General features: G+C 48.5%; 1 protein-coding gene across 8 annotated transcripts in view; it reads left to right on the plus strand.

Moving 5' to 3' along the window:
* ANKS1A (ankyrin repeat and sterile alpha motif domain containing 1A) overlaps positions 1-23060 on the plus strand; it is a 177987-nt gene that overhangs the window by 83796 nt on the left and 71131 nt on the right. For 6 of the 8 annotated variants that reach the window (XM_045193199.2, XM_045193195.3, XM_045193197.3 and 3 more), the window contains 3 exons: positions 326-522; positions 4047-4139; positions 11373-11493. In XM_045193199.2, the coding sequence (XP_045049134.2) occupies positions 326-522; positions 4047-4139; positions 11373-11493 (411 nt within the window). Of the gene's footprint in view, positions 1-325; positions 523-4046; positions 4140-11372; positions 11494-11903; positions 12024-12085; positions 12207-23060 lie in introns of those variants that run through there. The other 2 variants (XM_045193201.2, XM_053914102.2) reach the window with 2 other exon arrangements.

Raw genomic sequence — 23060 nt, forward strand, 5'->3', positions numbered from 1 at the left:
CTTACGTTCTTTTAGTTACACTTTGGTGTGTCTTGTGGTTTCAGTGTATGTTACGGTATCGAGGTATCTGGGCATTGTGGAGGCACCCGCGTAGATGTCAGGGGCTCTCCATTCTGAGTGGGAGAAGGATCTGTTCACCTCTCAGGGTGCAGAGCAGCTGGAACACTATTTATTCCTGTTTGTGGAGCAAAGCAGTCGTCCGTTTTTCTGCTCTGGGTTAGTGTCTGTCAGTTCGGGTCACTGAGCAGGTTCTGGGCTGTCACAGAGGCTGGGGACCCGAGACTGCTCTTTCACTGACTGTCTTGCTCTCCAACCTCCTGTTCAGGTGACGTGGAGAAAGCGGTCACTGAGCTGATCATCGATTTTAACGCGAGCACTGAAGAGGAGGGCCCCTACGAGGCGCTGTGCAACGCTGTCTCCTGCCACTCGCTGGACAGCGTGGCCAGCGGCCGGTCGTCGGACCGGGACTCCGTCAGCAAGGAGGCTGAGGCTGCAGCAGCGAAAGCTGCCGGAGTGAGGCCCGTACGTGGCCCGGGGCCCCAGCAACCTGGAGCTTCTGGTGTCCCCTGGGCGTTTGGGGGTGCTGTCACGCGTCAGAGGCCCGGGCCCTGCTCCCCCTGTCCTGGGGCTCTGCCGCGCCTCCGTCTTCCTTAGCATGCTCTTACTCTGCACAGGTCGTATGGAGGAGGATTTTGGTTGTTCCAGTTTCACTGTAACCCATTTACATCTTTTTATTACTCGTTGGTCTCAGAGCAGATTAAATTAAGGCGTTTTATTTCTTTTTAGCCTTAGGCTGCTTCTGTGTTTGGGGCCTTTGCCGTGTAGCTTGTTTTCTTTCTGGAAGGCAGTTCTGGTGGAGGAAGAGCTGGCTGAGATAAGTTCCTGTCCGCCCTGGGCACATGCTCCCCTTCCACTTGCCCTGGAAGGGTTCCCGTTTGGATTTGGACAGACTTCTGTGTCCGCAGGGTTGTGCAGGGTTAGTTACACGGCGCATGTCTCAGTACGGGGCGTTTCCGTTCCTCCCAGCGGCGGCCCCTCCAGCCATGGAAATAGTAGGGTGAGGACGGCTCTGAGCTTTTCCTTCTCAAGGCCACCTTCCTGTCTCACTGCCTCTTTGTCTGCTCTGTGCTTCTACTTCTGGCCTCGTGCACTGTTCTCCAGCCTTCTTACCCCATTTTCTTCCTGGGGTTTTACTGTGAACCTGACCCAGTGTTCCTGACCCAGCGATAATCCCACCTGGAGGCATATTTTCATGTGTATAATATTTCTCCCTGTTGGAGAGCCTGGCGTTTCCCTTGGGGTCCGAATCTGGCTTACGACCATTTTGACAGTCTTTTGGCTGCTAGATGATGCTTGGGCTTCCCAGGTGTGCCCTGGGAGTGGCCTGATGTCTCTTGGTGTTCTTTCGTGTCAGGCTCCTCGCCCTGCCCTGGAACAGGCCCGCATTTCAGTATGGATTTTGGAGAGGCCGGCCAGTCTGTGGGAGCCCACAGAGAGGGTGTGATCAGGGACGGGTAAAACTTGTGAGTGGTAAAGGCCAGTGCCTGTGCTGAGCACCACCAGCGTGGTAGCTCTGCAGACAAAGCTAGAGGGTTTTGTTTGTTTGTTTGTTTTAGTTTTTCACCGTTAAGAACAAATGAATTCGCTAATCCACCTGTGGAGGAAGGCTTTGCTTTAAGTGGTACTTGCAGGTGATGCCCATTAGAGGGAGCTGGAGGCTTTGCAAGGAGAGTACATGGTTATTGAAGGAAGCCCTGAGTAACCGAGTTCCTGTGGGACCTGGCCACTGATTTACAATCTCTTTGTTCCACCCTTCTCTGGAGATCCAGCCTCCTGTAGTCCTTCTAAGTAGAGACTAGTGCATTTAGGGTGCATGCTTTCCATTGTCATCTGAGTCTGTTACGGCTGTGGCACCTTCCCGGCCCTTGGCGATGAACGGTGGCCGCGGCACTGTTCTACATCTAAAAAGCAGAACGGCGGGTGTGTATAAATCAGCGCTGTGCTTCCCGGCCCGGGCCAAAGCTCTGACATTAGACGATCATGCTTCTCTTTCCTGCCAGCGCCTCTGGCGATTGCTTCCTCCACAAGAGGCTTTCATATTGTTCTTTCCAGGCTCCTTCAGGATGCAGAGCCTAGGACGGTCCTTCGTTGTTGTATTTCCTTTCACTTTCCCCAGCTATTTGTGTCCCAAGGTTGGGAAACTGATGTAGACTATGGGCCTGCTGCTTTTGTATCCCTTCCTTACAAGGTGGCACCTCGGGAGCAAAGAAGGGTGAGGAAGTGGGACTTAGTGAGAATCTCATCCAAATTGCTTTGTTTGGCTTGAATGTACGAACCTGTGTTGAAGTTGTTGCCCTTGGGCATCCGTCTGGACCCAGGGACCGTGGGAATGGCCGACTTACCGAGATAGAATACCAAGCAGTGGAGCAGGGCTGGTTTCTTGTTTTGTTTTGTTTTTTAACATTTTATTTATTTAATTTTAGAGAGGGAAGGGAGAGAGAAAGAGAGGGAGAGAAACATCGATGTGTGGTTGCCTCTCGTGTACCCCCTACTGGGGACCTGGCCTGCAACCCAGGCGTGTGCCCTGACTGGGAATCGAACCAGTGACCCTTTGGTTCACAGGCCAGTACTCAACTCATGAAGCAAGTTCTGATAGAGATCACAGATGCCAAATGCTGGCTAACTCCGGCAGCTCTGGGTGCACGACAACCATCTCTCCCTGCAGATTTCCCTGAGGCTCTCACATGAGCCAGCATTCCCCTCCGCCCTGACTTAGATGCCCCTGTTCTCCCAGTGAACTAACCTGCAAGCCAGGGGATACACCGGCAACCAGCCCCCCTTGCAGGCCTTCGCAGTAGGAACGCTCATTGTCAAGCTCTGGAACAGAAACAAGTGTTGGAGGCACTGCAGGTACAAAGGCAGGCCGCTCTTTAGCTTTCTTCCACCAAAGACCATTCTGTATATGCCTCAAATTGTCTGCCCTCGATCTAACCCAACCCTCTGCAATGAGGGTCTTGTTCCAGGGCAAACTAAGGCTGCAAACATCTGCTTCTTGTTGCAAATAAAGTTTTATTGGAACACAGCCCCGCTCACATATTTTCTGTGGCTACTTTGTACCACAGTGGCAAATTGACTGCAAAGCCTAAAATAGTTACTTTATGGCCCTTTCAGAAAAAGCTTGCCAACCCTTCCCTCAGGCAGAGAACTGACAAATACTATTTTTAAAAATAGGCTGGATGAAGTAGGGGTTCCAAATGCTGGTGGTACATAATAGTGATCGTTGAAGGAGGTGACTGAGTACCAAAGACCCATCTGAGCTCCTGGCGACAAACGGGAGTGGCATCGGAGTGTGAGCAGGAATGGATGTTTTGTCCCGGATCGCTTTCCTCCTCACTTTCGTACGCCTTTGGTTCGCTAGAACTCCGACAAGCTGACTCCCTTGACTTGCTTTTCCTTTTAGAGCAGACTGGAAGCCCCGCCACAGGTTTATTTACATGGAGTTTGTATGTGTCAGTATGTGAAAGACATGTTCTCACAGGGCAGTTCTGTGTTTTCAGTGCTGATTTTTCTCCCTGGGGTCACGGACAGGAAGGCGATGTTTGTATTCTCTGCTGTGAACATCAGAAGCAAAGAGCATGTTAATTGAAGTGTGCTTGTGCACAGGGTTCTCTCTCCACAGATGTTAAACCTTGAGTGTGGTCTCTGGGAAGTGCTTTACCTTACTCTGTTGCATTTCCAAGAGTCAAGATAAGAGTAACCTGCCCTGGCTGGTGTGGCTGAATGGGTTGAGTACCTGCCTGCGAACTAAAAAGATTGCTGGTTCGAGTCCCAGTCAGGGCACATGCGTGGGTAGTGGGCCAGGTCCCCGGTTGGTGGCGTGCAAGAGGCAACATGTTTCTCTCACACATCGTTGTTTCTCCCCCTCTCTTTCTCCCTCCCTTCCCCTCTCTCTAAAACCATAGAATAAAATCTTCTTTAAAAAGTAAACAAAAAAGTTAGATACTTAAAAAAAGAATGAGTTAAATACTACTTTTTCTCTTCTACAGAGGGAACGCCCACCGCCTCCCGCAAAGCCCCCACCGGATGAGGAAGAGGAAGACCGCATCGATAAGCAGCATTTTCCCCTGACCCCCTCTGAGGTAAAGGGTTAAGGGTTTATCCCCATCGCTGAAATACGATTTGTTCGAAGTGCATCACTGTCTGCTTGAAGAAGACTTTGCTGTCTCATTTCTCAGCACCTCTTCGGGTTACTGAATTTATATTGTGTATATTAGTAGTCTGGAGCAAGACCTTTCGAACTCACTCAAAAGTATGAAGCACAGAATTTGGGCGGCACTCTCCAATGGCCAGTCGTTGCTCCTGCTTGCCCGTGAGCGAGGCCGTGATCAGGGCGGAGCACGCACATTTTCTCCCGCTCCAGTGGGCTCACCTGGCTCACTTTTTGCTTTTTCGCCTGTGTTGTCTCTTGATACAAAATCTAGAGTATCACCTGGTCATTGTGCCCTGGCTGGTGTGGCCGAATGGGTTGAGTACCGGCCTGTGAACACAAAGGGCGCCAGTTTGATTCCCCGTCAGGGCACACGCCTGGGTTGCAGGCCAGGTCCCCAGTTGGGGGGGGGTGGGGGCAGCGGCGCATGAAAGGCAACCACACATTGATGTTTCTCTCCCTCCCTCCCCACTCTCTAAAAAAGAAATAAAGAAATAAACATATAGAACTAGAAGGATGGCTTTAGTTTCACAAAATGTTTAAATACAGGAAGGCGTTTAAGAATGTCAGTCATCGTCAGAGGGAGGAGGCAATTTCTGTGCTGCCCACATTTCTGTCCTTCCTTCTTCCTGTACCTTAATTACAAAGTGCCTGTTATCGTGTGTCTGCTAAGTGGCCTCGTGGTCTCTGTAGTTTCAGCCTCCAGGGTGGTGATACATTGAAGCAGATACACGTACGTACTACATGTAGTAAATCCTCAGTGTTTTTATGTAGAGGTTTGCTTCATTACTCCCTGTTTACAAGGAGAACCCCAGTAACATGCAGCCTATTCCGTTGGGGCTGAGTCTCTGTAACTGTCTTTTTCTTTAATTTCTTTTTCTTTTAAATCATATTTTATTAATTTTTCCCCCTCCCCTCCCACCCAGCACCCCCACTGCCTCAGACAATGCCCCCACCTGCGTTCATGTCCATGGCTCTTGTATACAAGTTCTTGGGCTTCTCCATGTCCTGCACTGTACTTTACATCCCCGTGGCTGTTCTGTGACTACTGACTGATTTTGTGCTTCTTAATCCCTTTATCTTTTCACCTGTTCTCCCAGTCCCCCCTCCCATCGGGCAGCCATCAAACTGTTCTCTGTATCTGATTCTGTTTCTGTTCTGCTTGTTTGTTTAGTGGGTTACTTAGCTTCAGTTGTTGATAGATACATATTTACTGCCCTTTTATTGTCCATAGTTTTGATCTTTTTTTTCTTAAGTCAGTCCCTTTAACATTTCATATAATAATGGTTTGGTGATGATGAACTCCTTTAGTTTTTTCTTGTCTGGGAAGCACTTTATCTGCCCTTCCATTCTAAACGATAGCTTTGCTGTGCAATCTTGGTCGTAGGTCCTTGCTTTTCATGAATATGTCTTGCCAACCCCTCCTAGCCTGCAAAGTTTCTTTGGAGAAATCAGCTGACAGTCTTATGGGAACTCCTTTGCAGGTAACTAACTTTTCTCTTGCTGCTTTCAAGATTCCCTCTTTGTCTTTTTAACTTTTGGCCTTTTAATTATGACGTGTCTTGGTGTGGTCCTCTTTGGGTCCATCTCGTTTGGGACTCCCTGTGCTTCCTGAACTTAATGTGTATTTCCTTCACCAGGTTAGGGAAGTTTTCTTTTATTATTTTTTCAGATAGATTTCCAATTTTTTGCTCTTTCTCTTCTCCTCCTGGCACCCCCATGATGTGAATGTTGGACCTCTTGAAGTTGTCCCAGAGGCTGCTTATACTATCCTCATTTTTTTGGATTCTTTTTTCTTCGTGCTGTTCTGCTTGGTTGTTTTTTGCTTCTTTACATTCCAAATCATTGATTTTATTCTCAGCTTTATCCACTCTACTGTTGTTTCCCTGTGAATTGTTCTTTATTGCAATTAGTGTGTCCTTCATTTCTCACTGGGTCTTTTTACGCTGCTGAGGTTCTCACTGAGTCCCTTGAACATCTTTGTAACCTGTGTTTTGAACTCTGCATCTGATAGATTGCTTATCTCCATTTCGTTTTGTTCTTTTTCTGGAGTTTTGATCTTTCTTTCATTTGGGCCCTGTTTCTTTTTCTCCTCATTTTGGCAGCCTCCCTGTGTGTGTTTCTGTGTGTTAGGTAGAGCTGCTTTGACTCTGTGACTTGGTAGCCTGGCCTAATGTAGTAGGTGCTCTGTAGGGTCCAATGGCACAGACTCCCCATCACCTAAGCTGGGTACTTGAGATATGCCCTTCGTGTGGGCTGAGTACACCCTTCTCTTGCAGTTGAGCCTTGATTACTGTTGGCAGGTCAATGGGAGGGACTTACCCAGGCCAGTCAGCCACAAGGACTGGCTGTGACCCCTGACCACCGACTTCCACCCTTGGAGGAGGATCAGAGGATCAGCTGTGCAGGTGCCCACTCCACAGAGCCGGGCTTACTTCAGCAGGGCTGTGGTGCCTGGTTGTGTTCTGTCTGGGGCCACTTGGTATAAGCTGTAAAGCGATCTGCAGCTGGCTGCTTCTTGTGCTGGGCTTGGAGGTTCCCCAGTAAGGCCAGGCTGTGAACCAAGGCTGGCTGCTGCTAGTGTTGGGCCTGGGGCCACCTAGCAAGGTGTGGGGGCTCCCTGAGGCCAGCTGCTGCTTGTTTGAGTGGATTTAGGATGATTAGATACATGAGCCAAGATAAGTCATTTGAATGGAAAAGCCACTGTTAACCAACTGGGTGGACCCATAAGATGGATGGGGCAAATTCCCAAGAAATCTGCAGGGCGGGACAAACAGTGTGAGCCAGGTTGATGGAGTCTCAACTATGGTGCCTGCTGCACCCGGTGGCTCTGTCAGGAGAGGCCTCAGAAGAGGAGCAATGGCCTCTGCCAGCAGTTCTGTCTTGGAGAAAGCCGTCCCCCAGCTCTCACCCTGATGCCAAACACTTCAGTTCCTCCCCGTGTGCCACTGGTGCCTTCAAGCTGCCCCAGTGCTGGAGCTCAGTGGAAGTGAGTCTGAGTGAGTCTGTGCAGGCCCTTTAAGATGAACTGCCTGAGAATCCAGCAGCTTCCTTCCATTGACTCAATCTCCACTGGTTTTTACAGCCAGAAGCCTCAGGGACTCACCTTGCCGGCACTGGAACCGTGGGCTGGGGGGCCTGTGTGGAGCTAGGACCCCTCACTCCTGAGATATCCCTCCTGATCGTTTCCACCACACATGGGTGTGGGGCCAGCCTGTTCTGCATCTCCATGTCTCCGCCCCTCCTACCATTCTGGGTGGATGTGGTTTCTTCTTCAGTTCCATTGTTGCGGGACCTCCATTCAACTTCGTTTCTGCCAGTTATGAGTGACGGTGGTTCTATAGTTTATTTGTAATTGTGATGTGGTTGTGCAGGGAAGCGAGCCATGTTTACCTAGGCCACCGTCTTAGAGATTCTCTGAAAACTTTTAAATTTCCGCCACTTCCTGATGTCTCTTGGGTCTGGCTTGTCTGAAGTGGCCCTGAGTCTGCTTTACCCGTGAAATGGTTATAATCCCTCCAGCTGAGGCTGTGCCCGGGGGAAAGACACAGGTGCTCTGCTCCTTGCTCAGGCGCCGCCTGGACTCTACGGCAACTGCCGCGCGCCAGCTTTTTAACAAGGTCATGGACTGAAATTCCCAGTGCCCGAGCACGAGGGCAAGGCCCTTAAGGAGGTATCGAATAATCAAGAGCTTCTCTCTTCGCAAGACTTTCTAAAGCAAACAATTTGGCGATAATACAATGTGAACAGGTAGGGAGACATTTCCACATTACTCTCTGGATGGGAGACTCCATTCGAGGACTTGCTTTGCCATAGTCTGCAATTCTGGGTCAGCTGAACCAGCAGAGTCAGTGTTTGGAAGACTCTGTGAACCCTGGCGTCGCTTTACTTAGTGACGACTGTACGTGCCTGAATGTAGGGGTGCTGTGTCTGCATCAGTACCCTTTTAATGGTGAAGGCACGTTCTGTTTGCTGTGGTCTCAATGGATGGGGCTTCTCCAAAAGTAGACTTTTTTTGTTTTACTGTAGTCTTCACCATCTTTATATATATTTTTTAAGATTTTATTTATTTTTATTTTTAGAGAGAGGGGAAGGGAGGGAGAAAGATAGCGAGAGAAACATCGATATGTGAGAAAAACATCGACTGGTAGCCTCTCACATGCCCCCATTGGGGGACCTGGCCTGCAACCCAGGCATGTGCCCTGACTGGGAATTGAACTGGTGGCTTTTCAGTTCATAGGCCAGAGGTCTGCAGGCTGACCCTCAATCACTGAGCTACACCAGCCAGGCCACCATCTACATTTCTTACGCTTTCAAAAGTTTACTACCCTAAACGTCATCTCTTTGGAGGCAGTGACTTCGTCAAAGCTCAGGCTTCCGATCTGGCCAGCAGTCTTTCCTAGTGATCATGTCCTGTCCCTGAGGCTTGTCTTTGCCAGGTGACCCAGGCAGCCTCTAAGGGAGCCTACCTGTGCCTGACCCCAGGAGAGCTCGTCAGGGCAATGAGCAGGTCATGAAACTGGTCTTTTGGACACACACACTGTGCAGGCGAGCTGCCCGCTGCACCCGCTGACCCTGCACGCGGAGGTGCTGAGCGCTCATGGCAGCCGCCGCCGCTGTGGCATCTCTTCCCAGAAAGCCGCCCGCCCCAACCGGCCATTCTGTTGGTCAGGGTTTGGTGGTGGTAGCTTTTCTGTACAGCAAAATGTTGCTTTCCATAGAGCAGAGAACATGTGGGGAGGGCTTTGATTTATTGCAAGCCCTGGAAGAAGGGGGGAAGAGATTAAGTTTTAATTTAGTAAAGAGCAGGATTCTTTCCGTTGGAAATCGGTTACCGCCATATTCATTGTGACACCGGGCTCCCTGAGTGGGAGCTAGGAAGGTTGGAAGGAAAGCAGCTTACTGCTTTAGCATGAGGTTTTGACCTCAGAGCTGGCAGTGCCAGGACAAAGCAAAAAAATACCACCCAACGAGTTGTCTGGGTAGGAGTGGGAGAATCTCAGACTTCTGAAGGAGGGAAGGAGCTCCCAATTGGATAGAGAAATCATGCTTCCCCAGGAAAAGTGAGGCCAGCTTGTCCAGAATCAGAGGAAGTGAATGATAGGGCCCTGGCTCTCCTGGGAGCGCTCTGCGAAACCTTGGGCAAGTCCCTAGTCCGCTCTGGAAGCGGGTTTTGTCATCTGCACAAGGAAGGAGCTGGAACCAGGTGCCGTCTGTTGGTGGTGATGGTTCTGGTCCCTTCCAGCTCTGACGTTGACTGGCGCTCTGCTCCCACTGATGCACAAAGCCGGGCAGGGAGTGAACGCAGACCTGTGGGCCTGGCCTGCTTGGGAGGGAAGGCTGTCACCGGCCTGGCATCCAGGCTGTCAGATCCCTCTCAGAGGCAGGCCGGGGGCTCTGTGCACGCCCTTGCTGTGTGCGGGTACGCACAGAATCAGGCCCCCAGGAAACTGTGCTGCCCAAGTGATAGCGAGGGTGTGTAAACCTGCGGGACGCATGCTCCTGTCTGTAAAGCCTCTGGCACTAAGTTGACACTGAATGAGCTGTTTAATGGCCCTTTTTGTTCCCTTAATTGTATTCCTGCAAAGAGGCAAAGGAATAAGCAATACAGGCAAATGCTCATTGTAATGCAATAGCTTTTAGCTTCCAGGTGGCTTTCAGTAAGTAGAGGTTCCTGCTGTGCTTCACAGAATTTTGGAAAGAGACTCGCATTCTGCCTTCAGAGTGGCAGCCTTGTTAACAAACAGGAGCAGCAGGCTCGTAGTGTGGAGGCTGCGGGAATCCTTGCTGTCTCTGTCTCTCTAGTCGTTAACACGTAACTCAGCACGCGGTGCCTCCAAGGAGCAAAGCCGTGATGAATCACAAACCTCATTCGTCTCCAGTGAGCTGTGGGGCGTGTCGGTGAAGGTGGGGGTTTCTGTGTGTGCCCAAGAATCCCACGTGTAAGGAACTCTTATTTGTGAGGTGGATTGGGAACTCCCCCATACCCGTTGTTCGTAATATATCACCTGTCCTGGAGAAGAGGCCGTGCTTTTGTTTTTTCTCCTAATAGCTGGTATATGGTTATTACCAGTTTGCCTGTGAGACTGTTGGATTCTAGGACAGGTGAGCTGGAATTACCCTCAGAAGCCAGGGTCTCGGTTCTCTCTCTCTTGATGTGGCTGTAACACCAGTCCTGGTGTCTCTGGCTTGGTTGGAGCTTGGCTACTCTGGCACCATGGCTAGCTGGCCACCGGGCCCTCGCTGCCTGGATCAGTTGGCAGGTGCAGGGCCAGCTCTAGTCCTGTTCCTGCGTCAGAGACACTTGGCTGCCTGGACTTCTCAGAAGACAGAGCTGCTTTTTCTCCACGGAAGTACACACTGCCTAGCCACTCGCCTGTTTTCAGAACAAAGATTGGTGGAACTGATTTAAAATTGTATTATTACAACTGGTAGGAAGCCGGCTTTGGGGAAATCCTTCTTAGGACCCCCAGGACCTGTGAAGAAAGACCCACAGAGAAGTCATTTCAATTCCCGCTGCAGAAGGTGGGAAGGACTCCAGCCTTCGGGGGGGGCCCTTGTGCGTGTTGGGAAAGAAACGTGGAGAAAGAAGGTCTCATTGCACTGCTGGGAAAGTGCTGTCTGCAGAGGGGAGGCCGTGCAGGACTCGGTGGAGATGGGAGAGACAAGGGGTGGGAGAACCTTGAATTTTATTCATGGCTTTTGAAAGATAAAATGAGGTAAGGAAAGGGTAGTGTTTTATTTATTTATTTTTAAGATTTTAAAAAATTTATTTCTTGAAGAGACGGAGAGAAACATCAGCGTGCGAGGGAAGCACTGATAGGCTGCCTCTCGCGTCCCCAGCCGGGGGCCTGGCCCGCTACCCAGGCATGTGCCCTGGCCAGGAATCGAACCCTTGACCTCTCAGTTTATGGGCCGGCGCACAACCCACTGAGCCACACCAGCCAGGGCAGGAAAGGCAGGGTCGTGTTCTAATCAAAGGCCATTCGATTTGAGGTTCAGGTATATGTCGACAGAAGTAGTTGCGATCCCGTAGTACACTGGGAATCATTGGCCCTCTCTTTCCCTCTGATGAAAAAGGAATCAGTAATCTCAGATTTGTTCGCCATAAGCTGTTTTGGTCGTAGCCACCTGCATGAACAGTCTGTGGTGTTTTCCCTCTTAGGCCTTGGCCGCGAGAGCCCGGACTCAGGGGAGTGCAGCCAGGGAAGAGGATGAGCATCCTTACGAGCTGTTGCTAACAGCGGAAACAAAGAAGCCGGGGGCAGTGGACGGAAGAACAAAAGGTATGCTCTCCTTGTTAATGCCCCCCCAGCAGGAACAACTCCAACAGGGCCTGCGAAGTTTGTGGTTCCGAGTGGATGTGGACGATGCTGCTCGTGGCAGTCTGGGCGGTGGGCGGGGTACGGCCTTGCACGCTCAGCACAGCTGTTGGAGTGGCGTGCTGCGTTTCTGTGCGTGGAGCGAGGAGCAGGTTAGGTCAGGATAGGGGTGAACGGTGAAAGGAGGGACTGCCAGTGTGGTGGCAGAGATTGGTGTGTGGTCTCGCGTCGTAAATCCTGAAGTTAATGCTGCAGAAAAACAAGCCCAACAAGTCAGCCCCTTGGGTTCAGTCTGACGGCACAGACTCCGCTTCGAGTGCTGACCTCGAGTGAGGCACTCTGGGGAGGGGCCCTGATTGGCTGCCGCCAGGTAACTGGAGTGCTCTGTGGCCTTGGCCTACTTTTATTGCCGCTGCGCGCTCAGCGTGCTGTGTGAGGAGTGAGTGCAGCGGATCTGGGACCCTGCCAGGCGGTATAACGCGGTCAGGACAGAGGTGAGTGTGTCCTGCCGGGTGATGTGTGACCACCTCTCCTCGTGAGGACAAACAGAAGGGCTGGGCAGTTCCCACTACACAGAGGGAGCTCTGTGACCTCTCCGCTCTGTAGCTTGCAGGGACGAGGTCCTTCACAGTGTATATTATCTGTGCCTCTTCCAATCGGGACAGTTCTCGGTTCAGGTAAGAATAGGGGGTGCGATGGTTTCTTGCAAAGTACCCTTTGCTAGGCCTCTAGAAGGTGGGGGTGGCAAAGAGAATGTGCATATTTGGAGAACATTGTGGATCTTAATTTGAAAGGTCCTGTTTAGAAGGCTTTTCTTCTGGCATACAGAAGCTTTACAGGTTTTTAAATTTTGCTTTGTTTTGCTTTTTGGTTTCCATTTTGAGCTTTTTAAAAAAGGTTCTTTAGATACAGTAAAATTCACCCTTTTCTGTACAGTTCTGTCAGTTTTGACAACTTGCAAAGTCATAACTGCTGCCCTGTTCAAAGCACAGAGCAGTTTAATCCCACCAAAAAGTCGTGTGTCCGTCTGTGCTCACTCCTGCCCCTTCCCTCACCCCGGCGTCACTGCTCTGATGCCTGTCCCCATAACTTTGCCCTTTCTAAAATGTCAGTGAGTGGAAGCACACAGTATGAACCCTTTGCGCCTGGCCCCTCCGCATAGCAGGGCTCACGGGCGACTCGTCCGTGTGGGTGCGTCTCTCAGTGACCGGCCCCTTTTCATCACTAAGTGGGGTGCCTGTGTGTGGATGCACCGCGTCACACCCGTGCTCTGGTGCAGAGGCGTTTGCTTTATTCACAGTCTGGGGCCGTTACAAAGAAAGCTGTTACAAACATCTGCATAGAGGTTTTGTGTTAACGTAGGTGTTACTACTCTTGGGTAAACACTAGGAACGGGATGGCTGGGTCCTGGGTAAGTATGTTTAACTTTATAAGAAACTGCTGAAACATTTTCCAAAATGGTTTACCATTTTGCATTCCCATCAGCAGATGTTATGTATCCTCCCCAGTGCCTAATATTGTCAGGTTTAAAAATTTTGTAGCTATTCTTTTTTTTTTCAAGATTTTATTTTTTTATTTTTAGAGAGAGGGAAAGGGAGGAGAAAGAGGGAGAGAAACATTGGTTGCCTCGCACCTGCCCCTCACGGGAGACTTGGCCTGCAACCCAGGCACATACCAGGGATAACCAGCAACTGACACCCTTTGGTTCCCAGGCCGGCACTCAGTCCACTGAGCCACACCAGCCAGGGCTTTTTAGCCATCTGATAGGTGTATAGTGGCACTTCGTTGTGGATTTAATTTTCAGGATCCTAAAGACTGATGATTTTGAGCATCTGTTAATGTAATTATTTACCATCCTTATATGTAAGAGGGATCTATTCAGATCTTCTGCTCATTTTTAAAAATTGGGTTTTGTTAAATTACTGAGTTCTAAGTATTCTTTATATATTTTGGGCAAAAGTTCTTCATCAGTTATATGATTTTTCTCCTAGTCTGTGATTTATTTTTTTATTCCCTGAAGAGTGTCTTTTGAAGAGCAGAGGTTCTTAATTTTAATGAAGTTAATTTACCCTTTTGTTAGTTTAGTTAATTTACCCTTTTTCCTATATTTTTCTAGACATTTCATAGTTCTAGGTATTACATTTAGGTCTATGACCCAGTTAATTATTGTGCATGGTGTGCTGTATGGGTAGAGATTCTCTTTGTTTATTTTTTAATTGCATGTGGATGCCCAATAGTTGCAGCACATTTGTTGAAAAAATTGTCCTTTCTCCTTGGAACTACATTTGCCACTTTGTTTTTCTCAGAATTTTTTCAGATATTCTAGTTCCTTTATCTTTCTATTCAGAAATTTAGAATCATCCTGTTGATTTGTTGATTTTTACGAAAAGTCCTGCAGGAATTTTTATTGAGGTTGTGTTGAATCTATATAGCACTTTAGGAAGAATTGATATCTTAGTGTATTGAATTTCCAATCACATGGTAGATATTTAATTAAAACATTTAGAGGGCCAAGATGGATGCGTAGGTAGATATGCTTTGCCTCCTCATACAACCAAAAGGACAACAACCAATTTAAAAACCAAAAAACCCACAACTGCCAGCAATTGAACTGTACGGAAGTCCGACAACCAAGGAGATAAAGAAGAAACATTCATATAGATCGGTAGGCGGGTGGAGACAGGCAGCCGGGGTGGAGAGGATGTGGCCAGGTGACAGACTGGGCTGGGCGAGGCAGCAGTTGGTGGACTGGGCGGTCCCACATTTGCGTGTGGATAAGCCTGGAGGAACAACTGGGGAGTGAGACAGACCTTGCAAAACCAGGGTTCCAACGTGGGGAAATAAAGCCTCCAAACCTCTGGCTTTAAAAAACTGGGGGGAGGGCTGTGGGAGAAACTCCCAGCCTCACAGAAGAGTACACTAGAAAGACCCAGGGGGTCCTAGAACGTATACAAGCCCACCCACCTGGGAATCAGCGCCAGAAGAGCCCAATTTGCTTGTGGGTAGCAGAGGAAGTGACTGAAAGCTGGTTGAGAGCTGAGCAAGCGGCACTGTTCCCTCTCAGACCCCTCCCCCACATACAGCACCACAGCACAGCAATGTGGGTTGCCCCACCCTGGTGAAGACTAAGGCTCCGCCCCTTACAACATAACAGGTGTGTCAAGAGAAAGAAATATGACCCAAATGAAAGAACAGATGAAAGCTCCCAAAATAGAACTAAGCGATGAAGAGATAGTGAACTTATCAGATGCAGAGTTCAAAACACTGGTAATCAGGAAGCTCACAGAAATGGTTGAGTATGGTCACAAAATTGAGGAAGAAGTGAAGGCTATGAAAAGTGAAATAAAGGAAAATGTACAGGAAACCAAAAGTGAAGGGAAGGAAACGAGGACTCACATCAATGATTTGGAGCAGAAGGAAGAAATAAACATTCAACCAGAACAAAATGAAGAAACAAGAATTCAAAAATATGAGGAGAGGCTTAGGAACCTCCGGGACAACTTTAAACGTTCCAACATCCTTATCATGGGGGCGCCATAGGAGAAGAGAAAGAGCAAAAAATTGAAAACTTATTTGAAAACATAATGAAGGAAAACGTCCCCAATCTGGCAAAGGAAATAGACTTCCAGGAAGCCCAGGAAGCTCAGAGAATCACAAAGAAGCTGGACCCAAGGAAGCACACACCAAAACACATCATAATGACATTAGCCAAGATTACAGATAAGGAGAGAATCTTAAAAGCAGCAAAAGAAAAGGACACAGTTACCTACAAAGGAGTTCCCATAAGATTGTCAGCTGATTTCTGAAAAGAGACCTTACAGGCAAGAAGGGGCTGAAAAGAAGTATTCCAAGTCTTGAAAGGCAAGGACCTACATCCAAGATTACTGGATCCAGCAAAGCTATCATTTAGAATGAAAGGCCAGATAAAGTGCTTCCCAGATAAGGTCAAGTTAAAGGAGTTCATCATCACTAAGCCCTTATTACATGAAATATTAAAGGGACTTACCTAAGAAAAAGCAGATCAAAACTGCCAACAATAAAATGACAACAAACTCACAACTATGAACAACTGAACCTAAAAAACAAAAATAAACTAAGCAAACAACTAGAACAGTTACAGAATCACAGAAATGGGGATCATGTGGAGGGTTATCAGTGGGGAGGGGGAGCGGGGAGAAAGGGGGAAAAGGGACAGGGAATAAGAAACAAATGGTAGGTACAAAATAGACAGGGGGAGGGTAAGAATAGTATGGGAAATGGAGAAGCCAAAGAACTTATGTGTAGGACCCAGGGACATGAACTAAGGGGCAGGGGGTGCAGGTGGGAGGGACAGTACAGGGTGGAGGGGATTAAAAGGCAGAAAAAAATCAGCCAACTGTAATAGCATAATCAATAAAGTATATTTTAAAAAACATTTAGAGTGGAGTAGAGCATCCATGCCTTCTGTAATTGTTTAATAATAAATCCATACTGAAATTACCCCTTAAAGAACAAATAGTTAGTTTAATGCTCTGTTTGAAAGTGGTGCTTATGCCCTGGCTGGGGTGGCTCAGTGGATTGAGCACCAGACTGAACCAGAGGGTCACGGGTTTGATTCTGGGCACATGCCAGGATTGCAGGCCAGGTCCCAGGGGCAGGGGTGGGGGTGTCGCACGAGAGGAAACCACACATTGGTGCTTCTCTCCCTCTCCGTCTCCTTCCTTTCCCTTTCTTTCTAAACATAAATAAATAAAATCTTAAAAAGGAAAAGAAAGTACGGAGCAGGAGGATTTCAATTCTTTCTGTCTTTCAGAGGCTTGAATTGGATACTACAAGATAGCGGGCTCAACCTTTGGAAGGGAGGAGAAGGGAAGTTCAGATGAGCTTTGTAAACGGGGCTGGTCTCCTTGGCTGCCAAGTGCCCTCGATGGGGATTTTCCGTCCTCAGATCAGGACGTCTCCGGATCCTGGAGGGCACTGCCCAGGAGAAGCGCAGCGCTGGCGTCCCATCCTCCTGTGCTTTGGTTTCTTCCGCTCTGCCTGGCTAACAGTGGAGGGTGTGGGGGTGTGCCTGCCTCCAGGCTAGCTGCTTGGGTTACTCAGCTTTCAGACGAGGGAGGTGAGACATAAATGTGAAAGTGGACTCTGCCAGTTTCTTAGGAGCCTGGCAGGAATGCCTGCTAGGGTTGGTGAAAGCGAGGCAAATTATTAGGTAGCTTTTCGGAATTAATTTATCAGTTTTCAGAGTGCCATGTTAATGCGACGACCAGAGCTCTCAGCCTTCCTCACTGTGATTCAAGGAACTGCAGCGTGAGGAGCAGGGTGGGGGATTTTTTTAAACTGCATTTTAAAATTATGTTCGTATTGGCACACTGGAAAAAATTTGAAAACATTCAGAAGTGAATGCAATAAAATGCTCAGGTCCTTCCCACCTCTGCTACGCACAGCTGCCGGAGGGGCCGCAGTGTGAGCGCGTGGTGTGCGCTTCAGGCCGGTCGCTGTCTTTACACAACAGTGACTGTGTGAGGTTGTTCGGTGTTTAACCTAAAGTGGGATCATATTTTACAAGCGTTTTTGCAAACTCGCTTTTTTTTTTTTTACCTTGTCTACAAATTATAGGTACAATTTTGTCTTAGCTCTTTAAAACCTACCCCGTTCTTTTAAAATGGTTGTTAAGTATCTCATGACTCCTTCCCCCTTTCTCCAGCTGATGGATGTTTACGTCGCCCCCAGTATTTCTCTGTGGTGAATCATGCTGCCGTGGACATTCGTACACGCATCCTTACATGCTTCCGAGAGTACTTCCTGGAAGACGCTGTGGAAAGTAGCGTTAGGCAGTCCGTCTCGGTGCGCGTCCAGGTCTCACTGGTGGGGCCGTTACCCGCCCCTGGGGGTGAACGAGCACACTCTCCTCCCCGAACCTCCACCGGCACATTATCATTCTCTAACGTTTTCCACCGTGATAGGCAAAAAGAAAAGAAAAAAAAAAACACACAGTGTTTTTTGAAATTGGCATTTGAATGATTAGTGAAACTGTGCTTGTTGATTAGTGTTATATATTTAGTCTATGTGTTGCCTAATTTTTTTTTTCTATTTTTCTACTTACAAAGTATTGGTAGTAGAAACACTGCATATAAATACTTAGAATATTTTGCCAAAGTGATACTCAGAGAAAAGTTTATACCCTTAAGTTCATTTGTTAAAAAACAGGAAAGACTAAAACCTAACCAAAAGGAAGTAGTAGAGAGTAATGAATAAAGATGAAAGCAGATGGTATACTTCACATGCCTTATGGTATGCATGTTACACCTTAGTAAACTAAAGAAAAAAATAAAAGCCCAAATAATGACCAAAAAAAGGAATAGGTTTGATCATTACAATGAAAACTTGTTTGATTTTTAAAAGACGATCTGACAATGCTGATCAAGAAAATAGAGATAAAACAACATAGTAGAATAATAAAAATGTATGTAACCTCAAATTCAGACATTTGAAGTTAATATTGTATAAATGTTTTATACAAATGTAAGAGCATGTAGAAGCAACATATAAATAGTTAAAAACTGCACAGTATTTTTTTTTAATCTTAGAGAGAAGGAAAGGGAGGGAGAAGGAAGGAACATCAATGTGTGAGAGAAACATCGATCGGCACAGGCCCCAACCAAAGACCAGGCCTGCAACCCAGGCATGTGCCCTGACCGGGAATTGAACCTGCAACCTCTCGGTTTATGGGACGATGCCCAACCAACTGAGCCACACCCTGAGCCAGGGTTGTACAGTAAATTTGTAAAGCACTTTCTTGAAACAAAAAGAAAAAGAATAATGGGATTATATATGGTTAGATAACATTGTTACCGTCCCTCGGGGATGCATTTCTGGGAGAGTGTAGTCCGCCATAGTGACTGGTCGAGACAGGATTTCTACCGGCATTTAGTTCCTGGTGACCGGGAATGCTAAGCATCTTACCCTGTGCAGGACAACCCTTCACAGTGAGGCGTTTTCCCACCCAGAAATGCCATTTGGGTCTGTAGATGTGACAAAAACCGACAGAGGTGGAATGCTTCATCAGGATCCCTGAAGTGGAAAACCTATCCCCCCACAAAAAGGCACTAGGCCCAGGTGGTTTTATGATAGTTCTGTCCAACGAGGTGTTTCTGTTACTTAAATTATTTCAAATGTGGGGAAAGTCTTCTGTAGTCACTGTGCGGGGCTCGCATAACTGAGGACAGTGTTTCCTGTTTCACGTAGCCTAGTCATTATTTCTCTCTACTGTTGAACTGTTTGCCGGCTGGACATTCTGGTCATACCACAGCCCAGAGAAGCAGTGGACAACTTCCCAAGTTTGGTAGCAGATGGGAAAGTAGCCAGGAGCTCTGAAACTCATTGTTCTCCGTGGTGTTTCTCTGCAGCGTCCGCCGGCAGCACTCGGGTCCCCTAAGCTAGGACAGTGAAGAATGGTTATCTGAGAACAGCCACGTGTGCGGACTCGCTGGCATGCGGCCACACTCCTGAGGGGGTTGTAGATGCAGGAAGTCAGTATTCCTGAGAGTTGTGCGTTTAGGTCTGTGTGAAGTTTGTGCAGGAGGATAAAGCCCCTGATCCTCGGGGGGCTGGGGGGAGGGAAATATCATGTTAGCTTCTCCCTCTACTCCCACGTCCAGAGAGCTGCCGATTCCCAAGCTTTAGGGACTTATAGTGTAGTCTTGGCTCTTCCCTCTGCCAGCTTGGGGTTCTCGGGCGTGCTTCCATCAGCAGTCCCACCTTTGGCACAGTTGGTTTAGTAAGGCTTCCGGAAGATTTAATGGACGCCTGCGTTCAAGGCACCATTGGTATCTGGAAAGTCCGGGCCATCTTTTCCTGGTAGATTCCAAGGAGGAAGTTTGGATGCTTTGCCAAATGGCAAAAAATGTAAATGAGACAGTTTAATAATTATGTCTTATTTTTAGCAGCTTCCTCTTCTCTCACCTCCTTGCGTTCTAGGACCTCCTGCCAGAAGCCCCACTGTGTAACTGTCTTGCTCTCTCAGTTTACATTTCTCAGTTGGAATAGTTCCCTTCATCGACAGCCATTTATTTTCGTACGTATACGTGAGACATATGTCAGATAATCATAAAGAGCAAATTATGTTAAACTCCCCTAAAGTGGCATAAAAGTAATTTCAGAGTTAAAAAGAGGGATAAATTATGTCAGAGTAGGAGATCAGGGGTGGCTTTATGAAAGACGTGCCATTTGAGCCGAACTCCGGAATCGAGACTTCTGCTTGATGGCGGGCGTTAGGAGGGAGGAGAGGGCGTCCCCGGCAGCGGGCTGATGTAAAGAGCAGTAGGATGATGGGAGGCGATGGAGCTCATGTTTGGAAAACGGTAAGAATCAGTTTGGCTGGAACAAAGAGCGGGTCATAGCGTGTTGGATCTCAGGTGTCAGCCTTCATTCCGGAGACAGTGCCGTGTCGTCGAAGCTTGTGCGTGAGGAGACAGGGCAGCCGCGCTTTAAGAATGTGTGATCGTGGAATCTTAGACTGCAGTTGGGAGAGACTGGAGGCAGCAATATCCTGAGGCCATGGGTCTTCAGGGAATCCCTTAAAGGAAATTAGAGCCCAGAGTAGGGGGCAGTAGGGAATGGTGACAGTCATATTGAGGAGATGTATTGAGGAGACGTATTGCAATGAAATGTGGAGGAGTTAGGAGGAGAGGGTATTGAGGATGACTCTGAGGTTGTGAGCCTAGAAAATCGGGACAAGCCTGTGGACCTAACAGAAATAGGGGGTTGAAGGACAGACGTGTTTGAGGAAAGATGTGGAGTTCAATTTTGAATATAGGTTTGAGGTGCTTCAGGTACCAGGAGAACATCCAGGTAAAGGTACCCCATAAACACTTAGAAATATGGGCATGAAGTTCAGGAGAGATGTAAAGATTAGAATCCGACTCATGAGTCATCGGAGCTGAGGTGATGGTTAACGTAAACGATGACCAGGATAATGCAGTGTCTGGGAAGCCAAGGCTGCATGTGGTGGAAATCCCAAAATGATAGGTTTAAACAAGACACAAGTCCAGAAGTAAGGAGGCCAGGGCTAGTTCATGATGGGCAAGGACCCAGTTTCTTCTGCCAGTTCATGGGTCAAGATGACTATTCAAGTACAAGCTGTGGGCACAGGAAGGAAGAAAGGGGAGAAGAAGGCACTTGGTTGAAGACAGTGCTTAAAAGTCGCACATAGCACTTTCACTTACACCCCATCGGCCAGAACTTGGTCACGTGGCTATACCTCGCTACAGTGAAGTTGGGAAATGTAGTCTTCGTTCTAGGTGTGTGTGAGCCAATCCAAAAAAATCCCACAACCAAGGAAGGAGGGGAGAGTGGCCATGGGGACAAGTGGTGCACAAGCCGCCTGCTGCAGGAAGAGCTGGAAGCATGAAGACGAGAAAAAGGGTTAAGTGTCAGGGGCCATTAGTAAATCTCAGACAGGGGCATACTTCCGTGAGGCAGGTAGGAAGAGATGAAATTATCCCCGCGGTTTGACCTAGTGTTGAGAGCAGTTGAGGAAGTTTGTCTGATCCAGGTCTTCTCTGGAAATTCGTCTGATTATCTTCCAAGAGGATGTATGGTGCTGTGGGGAAGATGGCAATGTGAAGAGTGGGGGATGAGGAGTCGGTCTCACGCTGATAGAACGAAAGGTTGAACGAAAGGATGGTGGGGTCTGTTAGGCAGGCTTGCTTTTGGATTCTTGCTCTGCCACTCATTGGCTGGTGACCTTGAGGAAGTCAGTGAACCTCTTTAAGCCTCGTTTTCTGTGTGTGAAATAGGAATACAAATTGTTACCTCGTGACTGCTGCGATTATTAAGAAAGGAACTATTCATACTTACAGCACAGTGTCTGGCACAGAATAAGCACCTAATACGTTGCGGCTATTGCAAGCAGCTGAGCTAAATAAATTGGTTGAGGACTCAGTCAGTTGTTTCCTGAGTATTCAGCAGGGCTCAACATTCCAGCAACTGGAGAAGAGAACGCAAGTGGTTGTGAATACCCACTGTTGGAACTGGCAGAAGATCAAGGGAAGCAGAGATGGCAAGTGTGCTATTATATTAGGCACAAATGTCAGGGCTGGTTGCAAACCGACCCAGGCAGAGCTGGAATATTGAATAGGGAAGTTTGAGGGGCCAGAGGCAGAGTGCACAGTCAGGAGGTGTTTAAGGAGATGGTGGAGAAGTAAAGCAATCAGCACCAAGTCCATGAGTGCCAAAGCTGGCTGTGCCCGTTGGTGCGGCAGTGGGTGGAGATGGTCTCCCCCCACCCCCACCCTCGAATGTGGTCCACTGGGCTGTTGTTACTGTCCTCCTTGAACCAGACTTCAAGACTACTGGACCTGCCCTGGCACCCGAGTTTTATTCTGCCTGGTTCACAGGGCCTCCTAGAGGAAGCCAGCCTCTGTGCGCGGTGCTGCCAGCACGAAGAGCAGTTGAAGATGGGTGCACGTGAGAAATGATCATGACGACAGCTTCTATTTTCCGAATGCTCCGTATGGGCCAGCCACAGACGGAGTTCATTTACACTGGTTAGGTCATTGAATCTGTCCAGACAGACCTGGGCAGGGGCTATTTTTATCCCTGTTTAGTCGATGAGGAAGGAGTTAGGTGTTAGAGCTGAGTCTTAAGCCCTCATCTGGCTGGATCTGAAAGCCTCTTTAGCCACAAGATTAAATCATTTCACCCAGGGCCCTGCTGCTACTCACATTCTTAACATCGGAGAGCTGGAAGGAAACCTTGGGCGTCTAGTCCCGGATTCACACCGTGCTAAACCTCAAGCCTTAGAGCATGCCGCCCAGCCGGTCACTGTTGGAAAAGACACAGAGAGGAAGAGTCACAGGACTGGGACTACGGCATGGGCCTCATTCCCTCCCTCAGGGGCCATGGACCAGAATGGACCCTCAGTCTATTTGTCTTCTCAGACCACTGTGCCCCGCCAGTGTCTGCACACCCCAGTCAGAACCCGCCTCCTGGGGAAAGCATGGGCCCTCCGAAAGCAGCCGTGAGCTTAGGAGTCACGTGGTCTCTGGCGCTCACCACGCGATGAGGTGACCGGGGGTCTGTCCTGATGGAACAAAGGAAGCAGAGCTGTCTGGGAAATTGGAATACCCCGCTTTCCCCTGTGTGTCTGGGCATTGATTGGGCTTAGCGAGTTCTCACATGAGTTGCCTTTGCAGCCCCAATTTAAACGGGCAGGATGACTAAAAATGTGACTGTTAAAATTTTATTATTCAGAAGCCCTTGAGGTCCCCGTGGACCATCGTAGTAATTAAAACGCAGCACAGAAGACCCCTCGCTTTAGCAGCTCACAAATGAACACCCAGAGTGGATTAAGAGCGAAAGTGGAAAGGGCTGGAATTAGCATGCTGATGTGTCCTGTTCAGCAGAGCAGCTGGCCTTGATGGATGGGAGGGTGAGGAGTGCTGAGGGCAATGTGGGGGGAGGGTCAGGAGCCTTGATTCCAAAGGTGGGCACACAGTGAGTCCCAGTCGGAAGGAAGGCCTCTAGCCTGAGGGTTCTCCCCTGCGAAT

The sequence above is a fragment of the Desmodus rotundus genome, chromosome 11 (assembly GCF_022682495.2).
Source record: "Desmodus rotundus isolate HL8 chromosome 11, HLdesRot8A.1, whole genome shotgun sequence".
Lineage (NCBI taxonomy): Eukaryota > Metazoa > Chordata > Mammalia > Chiroptera > Phyllostomidae > Desmodus > Desmodus rotundus.